This window comes from Lissotriton helveticus, chromosome 1_2 (assembly GCF_964261635.1).
Source record: "Lissotriton helveticus chromosome 1_2, aLisHel1.1, whole genome shotgun sequence".
Classification (NCBI taxonomy): domain Eukaryota; kingdom Metazoa; phylum Chordata; class Amphibia; order Caudata; family Salamandridae; genus Lissotriton; species Lissotriton helveticus.
Genome location: NC_136058.1, coordinates 258,812,013 through 258,825,022, shown reverse-complemented (window position 1 = coordinate 258,825,022; position 13,010 = coordinate 258,812,013). Strand labels below are relative to the sequence as shown.

Sequence of the window (13,010 nt, the reverse complement as noted above, 5' to 3'; positions counted from 1 at the left end):
GACGGATGCCACATTAAAGCTAGGCTCGTTATGGGCATGGACTTCCAACAGAACCTTGAGCTAAGCCAGAGCCAGGCTTCAGATCGACTCGAGCTTCCAGTGGCTCGCCCACCTCTTGGGAAGTGGCCCCTTCATGGCGATTTCAGGCAAATTTGGTTGTTTATTTAACATATATTGGACGAATATATATGGTTTTAGCATGTATTGTGATAAAAAACTGCAGCATACATAATGGCTAAAAAGCGATAAATAGCTGCAGAGCAACAGTTGTCACCTGGTCTGTATTGTAAGTCCAAGTTGGTAGAAATATTGGGAAATATCTTACGCATGTGTGACACCAAAATCCATTGCCAGGGTCTCCTCCTCCCCGGTCATAAGTTCTCAATGTTATAGCTTATAACATCAGTTTATGAATAAAAAGGCTGACCGGGCAGTGACTGCCCCCCGGACCAATAGAGTGTGTGAAGCGCCCTCAGAAGTCTGCCGGTTCCAGGGCTCTGCTTTCATCACCGTCCAGAGCTACCAGCAGATATGCTGACGTGCAACAGATGTACGAAAGTGCACCCCCATAAACCCCAAGGTGGAATGGGCACGCACTGGCAGGTGCCACATTTCATCCACCCCACAGGCGCTGTGAAGCCCCCAGTGTACTGGTGTACAGTGGCCGTGTTTAATCGGGTGCAGGAAGGTTCACTTTTCTAATTTTGAGTTGCCTTCTCCAGGCGGGTCATGCACAGAACAGATGTTTAAAGGCTGGGCGCGCGGAATGAAGGCCCGTGACTCGCGTGGGGCCCCTGAGCTCGCATGGGGCCCCTGGGTGTCAACACTGCCTTTGGTCCGAGCCCCTTTGGGTGAGAATGGCCTTCAGTGTAGGGATTCTTGGAGCCATTACTGGACTGTGTTGTGTCATCTGACTGCTTCAGAGTGGGCTGCGGGAGATGGCTTATGTTACTAGAGCGTATAGATGCTATACATACGATACCTGTGCAGGCATTGAAACGGAATGGAACTCATTTTGAAAGTTCGTGGTTTTTCCCAGAAATTGACATGAATCCAGCTCTCCTGGGCCCACTATGGACACCACTCTTTGTTAGAGAGCCCTCAAGTGTTTTTGCTCAGATAAACCATAAGTATCCAGGGCTTCGTATATATTCTTTTCAGGATATCTTCTTTGTGTCTACATTTTGTATTGTATTATATATGCGGTTAATTTGAAAATGAGTAATAACAAAAAGGAAAACACATGTTTTCCCTGAACAGAAAATTGCGAATCCGTTTGTATTTATTGATGCAAACAAGACACGTCCGGGCTGAAGGGCCCCTAATAACGTGTAATAAAAGGGAACAATACTTTGTCAAACGAGACACGTCCGGGTTGAAGGGCCCCTAATAACGTGTAAATAGAAGGGAACAATACTTTGTCTAAATGTGCTTGTTTTAAACTTAATTTTGAAACTATTAAAGGCAGATTTGAGAAACGTAGCAGTTCATGTGACTACTAATATTAGTCGAATAAATATATAAGAAGAGAGCGGCGTTACTAAGACGAGTGAGAAATGATTTGAGAATTCAGTGGCGTCATCCATGTTCAGGGTAGTGATGTCACAGCCAAAGCATCTTCTGTTCCTGTCGCCTTCCATACTTCCAGGGCACAGAGCGTACTCCCTTAGTGCTAACCAATGCATCACCACTAAATCCAAAGTCAGGGCAGTGCCTGAAATACGTCTCCATGGAACAACTCGGGCTCTGACCTATGAGAAAACGCCAAAGGACCCCAGAGAGCTGCCATATGGGTGACGGGTAGCTTGGCCTGTAAACATATACATAACACCACCAGCCATCAGTGCACGCTTTCACCAGGCACACACACACACCAACAGCTGTCAGAGCACGCTTTCACCAGGCACACACACACCACCAGCCGTCGGTGCACGCTTTCACCAGGCACATACACACCACCAGCCGTCACTGCACGCTTTCACCAGGCATACACACACCACCAGCCGTCAGTGCACACTTTCACCAGTCACATACAACAACAGCCATCAGTTCACGCTTCCACCAGGCACACACACACCACCAGCCATCAGTGCACGCTTCCACCAGGAACACACACCACCTGCCGTCAGTGCAGGTATCAAAGCGCTTTAAATCAGCATGCTTATAACAAGCAAGACTAGCACTCTATATTACTGCCAACTTACAATAAGCAACAGCTAACCCTTCACAAACAATGTTTATGTACCAATTGCAAATTTAAAAAAAATTAATGCAAAGCTTTGTCATTTACAATGCCAGTAACTCAAACTTTAATGCTGCGAGACCTATTGCATTGTAAATGCTTGTTAGTATGGTTGTGAGTCCGTTTGATGGATATGAAAGTGAATGAATGATTTTCAATCTTTTCCATTGTCTAAAAATGTAATAAATGCTATTTTTTGTATTTTTGATACATTTACCGTTGTCCTTTTGTTCTTTCTGAGAATTAATATATATGTAAGAGCATTAATAATGGTCTACATTTTGGTTGCCTTAAATCTGTACATTTATTGTCTCCTTTATCTGTTACACAGCATCATCTGCCCACTTACACTGGAACAAACAGAAGATACAGCCATGCCACTTATCCACTCAGCAAAGTTTGTAATTATGCGTGTATCAAGAGCAGACTGTGCTACTACTTACTTGGCTCCCCCACTACTTCATCCTTATCTGACAGACAACTACAACATGGACATCCATTTCAACATGCCATGATCTACACCCAATTCACACTCCAGCTAGTAGACAGGTTGTATTTCAGGACTAAACAGAGCACTGTGTAAGATTGCCCCACTGACATTCAAGGCTAATTTGTCAATTACTGCTGCATCTACACTTTAACCTACATCCATCACGTCAGCAGCTTACATAATTAATCATATTCAGAGCATTACCTATTCAATGTTATACGACGCCTCTGGACCACCTAAGCCTTCAAGATGACCCTAACGAAATACCTTATGGCCCACAACAACTAAACCAGAGAACTTTGAACTTCAGTCAATAACTCTTATAAGCAGCAATAAACCCATTTAACCAATACCTGGATTTTAATGTTGGGTTGTAAGTGCCAATAATCCCTTCTTGCCCCATAGTTGACATGCCCTTCGTAAGCAAGCCGCTCCTTGCCAAGTACTTGTTTACTGTTTTTAGGTCTCCTCTACGCAGCGCGCATGCGCTGCATAGGAAAGAGACCTCTTGAGATCGCTCAAGCTTTCCAGGCAAAACTGTGCACGCGTTGCATTGCTTTCAATGCAGCGCGTGCACGTTTTGGCGATTTGTAAACGCTGCCTGCTCTTCGCCGCACCTGCGCGCAAGGCTTGTTTTTGTAAGCATTTGCTGCGTGCGCACACCTCCCGCGCGGCCAAGGCTTGTTAATGGTGGAAGTGGGCGTACCTTTACTTAGGAGTCTGGCCAGACGTGCGGCTTTTCAGTAAAGAGAGGGCTGTGGGTTGTTTGGACAGATATTACGGTTGTTGTCCTTGCTTCTCTATGTGCCACATCCTGTTAGGAACTGTAGCGCATTAGCATCGTATGCACGTTTGACAACGGGCTAGCTGGCTTATGTTTGTTGTTTTTATTTGTGTATAAGGACTGCAGGCATAGGGGGAATGTATTTACTGGACATGTGCCTTATTGGCTAATTATTTACAGGACGTGGGCGCGTTAGGAGTAAACACGCTTATGGAACAGATAACACTTACTCGCCTTTGTGGCTTTTAACTATAGCGGTATCACATATAAGGGTTGAGTATTCCACAGAGTTTTCTGCAGACTGTGTACAACCTTCATGAATGAAATGTTAGAGTTGTCGTGCACACATTGTTTTAATGTCTTTCAGAAATGGGGAATAGGCTTTGCCCTCGATTGATATGTTGTTCATTTTGCGAATTGGGTATGCTTACATTAGTTTGTCGAGAGGCTGTCAATGGGAGTAAGGCATTGCCCTTGAAAAACATGTGGCCCACTTTGTGAATCGGGTACGCTGACTTTGTTTGCCGTACCTTTTTGCCTAGCCTGATGACACTTTAAGGGGCGCTCAATTTCTGCACTTGCTTCTGTGGGAACAGCTTGTTTTTAATTGCCATGGCACTCGCATCAAGGGCTGCCAATTTCTTTTCTTCATACGCGCGCACACAAGGAAAGGATTGTAGCTCAATAGTTTCACGATGTACATAGCAGGCTGGAGGCCTAATGGCTAAGGCACTGGCCTCCTAAGCCTGGGGTTACGGTTTGAATCCCATTAGGGGTGGGGAAACCAGCTGTTCTGTTTTATTTTTATCAACTCGATAATATTTTTGGCAACTCAATAATAATAGGCGTCTACACATCCCTAATGGATCACTGTTTCAGGCAAGTTTGTGAAAGATGACAGTTTTTCCCACATCCGTGCCAAATTATTTGGTCAATTCCCGCTTTAATTCGGACTTGTACTCCTGAACGCTTGAAAATTAGTCAAGTTACTCCTTTACTAATAAAGCAAGAAGCAGTGTCAGAATATCGTAATAACTAGCATTTGGTAGTCCGTCTCCCTGACTTTGCTGATGTGCTGGAGAGCTGTAATGTGAAAATAACTAACAATTTCCATCTAAGACAATAAATAATTATTTAATTAAGTCTTGCTCTAGTACAGTGGATTCTCAGTGTGGCTCATGGATCATCGAATCGAAATCTGCGGCAGTCTTAAAAGTTTTGGAATCCCACGTGACCAACTGCAACTCCCTTTCAAGACCCATCGTCTTTCCACACGCGATTCCACAGCTTCTGTTTCTTCGCTGAAGGTCTTTCCTTTGTATGTGGCGCCCCTCGACTCCCTCCTGAAGTGTTCAAACTCCTACATCGAAGACATGCTGTACCTGTTGTGTGGATCCTGTAAAAGTGTGATGATGAATTCAAGGTTTTGGGTGTGTGCTGTGTGATGCCTGCCATTTATTTTAAATAGATGGAGAGAAGACATGGTGGTGGCCAAATGCTTAACATGGAACATAGTTTAACTCTTAACCAAAATCTCTTTTGCCTCATTTGTATGAAGAACCGACCCTCCCACTGCAAGACTGAAAATCTATTACAGGCACCTAAAACCAAAGACTAATATTTGTGGCATCGTCCAGGATCCCCAGAAACCCCATGCCCCACTCCATAAAATGTAAGGCCGGACCCTAGTTACCCTCCAATGACGCATGTAAAAAAGAATTTCTCCATTTTAGGACATGGCATGCCATGCAGCTGTAAGTAATTTTGGGTAACTACCAGTTACTAGCAAGCATTGCCTAAGCCAATAGGTCTGACCTATGAGAGCTATTGGCTTTGGCAATGTTCGTAGCCATGCTGTACAACATTGTGAATGCTTTGCAGTGTGGCTGACAATTTTAAACAAACATTTGTTTGAGCTATTCACATTATATTTGAAAGACTTTTATTTATGTTTTGGTTTTTAAAACAAATAAAAAGCATTGTCATGTGCAATGTTTATAGCTTAAACTCTCGCAAATGCGAGACCTATTGCATTGCAAATGCTTGTTCTTAACAAGACTCTGGAATTCCTAAAATTAATCACAATACAAATGAATGTAGTAAAACCATGCAAAAGATAAGGTGTACATGTATATTACACACACTACATTTTAGGATGTAATATAAGAGCTTCGAGCACTGGTCTGAATGTGGTAAACCACAAGTATAGAATAATTACCTTCTAAAGACTGACAGAAAGCAACACTAGAGAAAAGGATGGAACAAAGGAGCATTATCTGGCAAGATGGAGCCCGGAATAAAGCTGCACATGAAGCAGAGATGTTACCCTTTCCAGAAGAATTAAACCAAGGACACTAGGATTGGTGCATACTGCACCTAAGTAAGGGTCAGGTAGTGCTTTGAAAAGCCTTGACCCTCAATGGATGAGTGACTAGATTTGTATGTGGCACTATTCATTATTCACTGTTCAAAAATGTTCCCATTCTACCAGGTGAGAAAGGAAGAGGAAAACACTTCGATATCCATTATTGTAGCACACGTAGAAATGTTACGGCTGGTTGGGCAGACAATTCCCTGCACCAAGCGGACACTATTAAATGGGCACTGGCAGAGGAGGACAGTGATGACCAATCCCGGTAAAGGGGGGGGGGGGGAAGGCGGGGTTGTGGTCCTGTGTTCTGGGCGGGTGTTATGCAGGAGTTCTACAGATCTGGCAAAGATGTTACACAGTAAGGGGAAACAAACGCATGATTATTTTTGTTATGACTGGAGCATTAAGTAAGACATTGTATGCATCTCACAGACATTCAGTTTCCTGTAGGTTTTCCTGATGGACAACAAAATACATATTTTAATATGTGTGTAATTTTAGCAACCTGCTACTAACGGGTAGGCCCTGTGCAAAGCGGGCATGAATCATGTATATACAAGGATGCTGAATTTCTTAGGTGGAAGAGTTTGTGCAAGTTTTGTTTGTTTAATGCAGTTTTTATATTGGTCTTCTTAATGTATTCATTAAAAATTGAAAAATAAGAAGAAAAAAACATTACATAACATTGCTTTAAAGAATCATTACTAAAAGCAGACAGGAAAACGCAAGGAAAACCTCTAAATAAAGTTGCAGTGGTAGAATACATAGGAAATAGCCCGATAGTGATTAATAAATAGTACAGTCTTCTGTTCACTCACCGGGTGAAGATTAAATGTTGCAGTTAAACTGGCCTTGTAGTGCTAGGGAAACAAAAGCATGTGCAAGTGCTGGTTTAATAAGAACCTAAAATTACCAAGATACTTTGTTAATGTGAATGCACACAAAAATACAGTATTGAAATACATTTAAAATAAACAAGGAACTAGTTGCAGAATTGCCAAGATCCTTATTAAACAGAAAACGGGTGTTAAGCCAGACGGCTGGAATATCTCAAAGAAATATAAATAAACTCACCTAAAAATTAGTGACACCAAGTACACTAAAAATGTTGTAAGTGTCAAATGCAAAACTTAGATCTCAAAATGTTTCATGTTAAAGACACAAATCATGTACAGGCTCACATTTTATGCTTTTGATGTTTTAGGTTTTAAAATTACTTATAAAGGGGTGGGAGCAAAAATGGGTGGCAATGGCCCCCATTCTTTGATGTGCCATTGCCAATGAGATTCTGGCCTGGTTGCTGAAAGCAATGGACAGCCCCTTGAGGAAGTCTGAGGTGCGACAGCTGTCGCATTCATTGTACCTTTTTGCCCCATATGTGCAGTGTACGGATGGGCAGGCTGCTCTGTCCCTTTAACTGAGATAGAAAAAGATGGCAAGTGCATGGTGAGGTATGTTCATTCTTTGACTAGCTGATCTAGTATGGATCTGTCTGTAAATGTTAGTAAATAGTAAAGTTGTGATTGTTGCAGATTTTAATGTCTGGATGAAGTACAGCTGTAAGAAAAGTACTTCTATCAGAGTGGTCCCTTACATTTTTTATTGAATTTTGCTATTATGTTCGAATCAAGGCACTGACATACTGGTATTAAGCCTCCCAGTGAATGTGCACCAACACCGAAACATAGTACATGCTAAACATAAACCTTAAATGTCACATTTGTGTTATGGGAATTTCCAAAGTGCACGTACACCGAGAAGGTTTCATGGCACGAGATAACTGAAACATATCGCGCAACTGATCATTACTCATAAGGGAGCCTGAAACTAGAGTAACAATGGGTGGAGCAATGGGTGGATCTGATAGCAGGTAGAAGAAAATTCCAGATACGGGGGCATGTACCAAATATCTGGAACCACGAAGAGTTATCTTTTTTTAAGGTGGGAGTGACAAGAAAATTTGATTACGAGTGGGGTGTATTATTGTATATAAGCAGATATAAAGGTGGGATTGCTGGTCTGTAATAATTTAAAAATAAGGCACCCAGCTTTGAAGACAGAACGCTGTTCTATAGTCAGACAGTGCAGTTTCCTCAGAAGGCGGGTAATGTGACAACTCCGAGGTTGTTGGTACAGTAGCCTGGCTGCCTGATTTTGGACCGGTTGGAGTCTCTCATTCAGTCCCTCAGGGAGGCCCAAGTAAAAAGAGTTGGCATAATCTAGCCTTCAGATGACCAAAGCAATAATAGCTTGAGTAAGAGCCTCGAAGGAAATTAGTTTGCAGATCTTTCTGATTGTCTGCAGTTGAAGAAAAGAGGAAGATATTACAGGCCCTAAATGAGCTTTCATAGACAAGTTGGCAACGATCAGTATTCGGAGGCTCTTGCCTGAATTCTTGGTCCATAGTGACAGGTCAGAATGTGGACCTCCACGGGTGATGTATTTTTCTGGTAATGACAATCTCTGTCATGTCAGAGTTCAGTTCAAGTTGATGGTCATTCATCGAACCTTGGATAAACGGCACCATGTGCTGGAAAAAAGTTTTGCATTCCTGAGAGTTGTCTATAGTGAAGATCAGTTGCAGAGCTACATAATTGTAGACTTTGACCTTCATTTGGTTCAAGTGGACGAATGTATAGAACGAAGAGGTAGGGTGACAAGGAAGAACCCTGAGGAACACTACAAGTCAGCCTGACCTTGGGGGAGCAGAAGGTGGAGAGCCTAGCTGCCTGGGACCTATTTCTGAGCAATGCCCTGAAAGCCTGTGGCCTCGACAAGGCCCACCAGAATGTCATGGTTGACAGTGTCAAAACCCGCAGCGAGATCGAGAAGCACTAGTGTCTGGGTGGTATCCCAGTCAGAAGCCTTGCTGAGTGGATTTCTACCATTGAGAGAATGACAGTCTCAGTGGAGTGGACTGGCCAAAGTCTGTTTGATGGAGGAATCAAAAAAATAGGTTTTCCTTCATGAAAGAGCAAATGTGTTTGACTACAAGAGCCTCAAGTAACTTTGCCAGGTAGAGGAGCAAAGATATAGGGTGGTAGTTTTTTTGTTTTTTTAGCTAGAGGAATCATCGCCAACCTTTTTCAGTAGAGGGAACACAATCGCTTTCTTAAAAGATCTAGGATCCCAGCCGCAACTCAGACTCGTTGTGGAGGGATAGGGCTGGCTAAGGGAAGCATGAGAAGATGGTTTTGAGGACCTCAGGAATCAGTTGTATTGCTTAAGAAGTGACATGCAAGCTGCTTTTCTAATGGCAGAATAGTCCGCCAGTTGTGTTCTGCGCGGCGCAAGTCACGTTTTGTTAACTAAGTTTTTGGAGAACCATTTAGATGCATTAGGATGCCTAGGTAGTCTAGCTCTCTGAAGAGGAGCATGTATGACGCTGGCTACTGTCGACCATTTCAAAATCCCTTTTTCTAGACTGTCAGTTACCATTACTGTCAGGCACTGAATTGACCAGGGAGTCTACAAAAGGAATCTATATTAACACAGGCCAAGTTTCTGAAGGAACCACCCGCACCGGCTTGAGGTTTAGGCAAGGTCACATCAGCAAGCGTAATTATTAATTAAAAAGTGGTCTGACCAGGCACATAGCAGTACAACCCAAGGAGAAACAGAGGTTCATGGTCCAGACCTGATCTAGGATATGGACCTTATTATGAGTGGGAAGGGACACATGCTGGATAAGATTTAAGCAGCAGAGCAGTTCAGTGAAGTCAAAAGGTACTTGGGCGCCTGTGTCCACATTTGCCCAGTAGCTGAAATCACCTATAATTGCGATCTTTGCAAACTCAATGACAGAGACTGAGACTGAGGGAAATGAAGCATATGGCCCGGGGTCTATATACTAAGATGCAGATTAGGGGGGAGGTGGAGGAATCAAGTATGATTATGATGCGGTTTGTCAGCTGGATGTCTAAAGTTGTAAGACTAGAGAACTTTAAGTTCTTCTTTATGATGGCTGGTCGACCACCCACTATTTTATTAGGGGGCGGTGAGTGGAAAGGATGCAATTGCTTTCTGAGAGGGAAGCAAGAATGTCAGGGGATGACTTGGCTGTTAGACAGGCCTGAGTAAGAAATAATATATCAGGTTTATCAGAGTCCAGTAAATGGAAGATTTCGGGCTGGTGTTTGGCCATGGAACTGGCATTCATTTTTTTTCTTTCATTTGTTTATTAGCACTTTTATGCAAGCAAGTACATGAAACAGAGCAGTATACTGTAATACATTGTAATATGAGAAAAAAGAAAAAAAATAGAAAAACATTAAAGCATTTGGACATTGATAGATAAATAGGACCTATAAATGTTATGCAATGAAATTATCCGGCCTCTACATATTTTTACCCTTTGCACCAATCCATCAGGGGCGACCACATTTTCATGCCCATACTCTTTTTCCTCTGCCCCTTAGTTCTATATATCGCCAGCTCAAGATTAAATTTGGCGAGTAACCCCGCTCGCCACGTCTCAAAGGCAGGAGGGGCAGTACTTATCCATTCTCGCGTAATACAAGACCAAGTAACTGCCATGCATATAAATAAAAATGGTTTTCTTTCTACTGGGATTACTGCGGAGGTTACTCCAAACAAAACTAATTCCCCCGTAATGGCTACTTCCGAGAGAAAAACTATAGTCAAAAATGTTTCAATGGAAGAGAACCATCCCTTCAACTTTAAGCATGAAAAAAACATGTGTTGCATCTGCAGCAGCCTCCCCGCATCTGCTACACGCTGTTCCCGCAGAGGTCTGCCATTTCGATATCTTACTGGGAGTGTAGTAAAGATCGAAAATTGCCATACAGTGTTGTGCTTTGCAGCGCCCTGTAATTAAGACTTCTTTAGCTAATTTAATTGATTCCTCTAGTGGGATTAGTTCCAATTCCAGCCTTACTGCTCATTTTCCTTTAATTTCTTCCAAATCATCACTGCGGGTTTCTAACAACAATTTATAAAATACGCCAATGGAGGTTTTCTTGTGTAAACTATCCACGATAGGAATTCTAACCAAAGGTGCTTTTACTTTAGTAATGTAGCTGTTAATTTGTAGATAGTTAAAGTAGTCAGAACCAGATAAGTTCAATTTATCCTGCAGGGTCGAGAACGATAAAAGAGACCCATTAGAAATTATGTCACCAAGCCAGCCGATGCCCTTCACACGCCATCTAAACATCATATTATCTTGCCAGATCGATGGCAATATGTGCGAAGCGTCAAATGGAGTATATAGTGTTACATTCGATATTCCGCTTTGACGCTTGATTAAACTCCAAACCTTGTACACAGTTCTCAAAACCTTAAAATCGGGTCTTTTTAAAATAGCTAGGTTCAATTATTTTTGTTAAAGCAGCTCTGTACTCCTGGCCCAAGGCAAATTCATAGATAGATGGGGAATGATATGGGGCTAATCTAGCTTTATCACCTATCACCAATGGACCTAAGTACTGTAAAACAGCAGCCAAATAATAATACAAAAAGTGAGGGATAACCCACCCTCCTCTTACTTTATGTAGAATCATTCTTTTATATGCTCGCCTATGCCGTCTATAACTCCATAAAAATCTAGTCGACATTCTCTCTAGTTCTTTGAAACAGCTAGGAGGAAATTCTAAGGGGATCGCACGAAACATGTATAAAAACTTTGAGAGGACCACTATTTTTAAGATGTTCGCCCGACCAGTTAGTGAAAAATGAAGGTGATCTATCCTTTCCAACATTGAATTAGTTTTTTTTAAAAACGACCTCAAAGTTTGAACGCGGGATATCAGACAATGGGGTGCCAATTTTAATGCCTAAGTAGGTAGCCTCTGAAACCGTTTTACGATGCATAAGAGGTAAAGGCTCTTCTACTAAATATAGTATTTGGGTTTTAGAGGTATTCAATTTATAGCCAGAAAAGGAGCCAAATTGACGTGCCAATTTTTCTATAACTGGAATTGTTTTTTGAATATTTGTGGTTATTACTACGATGTCATCAGCATAAGCTAATGCTCTGTAACTCATCCTAGAGATTTTGACAGGCTCTATATCTTTTGCTGAATTCAATTTATTTAAAAAAAAAACATCAATATATAGGGCAAATAAAAGCGGGGAGCATGGGCACCCTTGCCGGGTTCCTCTAGATATCGTAGAGGAGCAGATTCATTTCCTGCTATTTTAATAGAGGCAGTTGGCAAAAAACATATAAGGCTTTCAAGGCCTGCAACATTCTTGGTCCAAAACCTTTCTGGCTTACCACATCCCACAAATATGTCCAGGTTACCCTGTCGAATGCCTTTTCGGCATCCAACAGGGTAATTCCTATGGGCGTCTTTGTTGCTTGGGCCAGTCCATAACAGCAATAAGACGCCGAATATGATCTGTGGTATCACTATTCGGGATAAAACCACGTTGGAAGTTTGAAACTATAGCGGATATTATCTTGGAGATTTTGCTGGCCAAAATCTTCAAATAAATCTTACTATCGGCGTTTATTAAAGAGATCGCCTATAGGAAGACGGTAAGATGGATGGTCTGTCTTTTTTCAGAAAGGCCAAGATAATTGAATGTCTCCATGACTCTGGTGGTCTGCCATTCTGTGCCTCTTTAAAAGTCAACATTATGTCTTTCTTTAATATATTACGGAACATCCTAAAGATTTCCAGAGGTATTCCTGATGCCAAAGAGAGAATAGCCGCTTCTGTTTCCTCCCACGTGATATCTTTTTCTAGGATTGAAGACTGCTCTGATGTTAATCTGATCACAGATTCTGCTTTATTGTAATCTAAAAAGTTTTCTACTGTGTACATGAGATTTTCCTCCGTATATAAGTCAGAATAGTAATGTCTAAATACTTCAAGAATCTCTTCTGTTTTATCCACATTTTGGCCAGATTGATCCTGAATACTTTTGATTAAATTGTTAGCATCCTTTATCGAATTTTCTTAGATAAGATTCGTCCCGTATTTTCTCCTACTTCATAAATTTTAGCCTAATTAACAGCTATTTGTTCAGCTAATTTCTTAGCAAAATTCTCGTACAGTTTTGATTTTAGGATTGCTAATTCAGATTTTACATCCTCAATTTCTAATGATGCCCTTATTGCTGTTACAAGCTTAGATTCGCAATTTTGTAACTTTTT

General features: G+C 41.7%; 1 protein-coding gene across 1 annotated transcript in view; it reads right to left on the bottom strand.

Moving 5' to 3' along the window:
• POMGNT1 (protein O-linked mannose N-acetylglucosaminyltransferase 1 (beta 1,2-)) overlaps nt 1–13,010 on the bottom strand; it is a 230,324-nt gene that overhangs the window by 101,469 nt on the left and 115,845 nt on the right. The window contains exon 12 of the mRNA XM_078671701.1: nt 6,706–6,747. Coding sequence (XP_078527827.1) covers nt 6,706–6,747 — 42 coding nt within the window. The remainder of the gene's footprint in view (nt 1–6,705; nt 6,748–13,010) is intronic.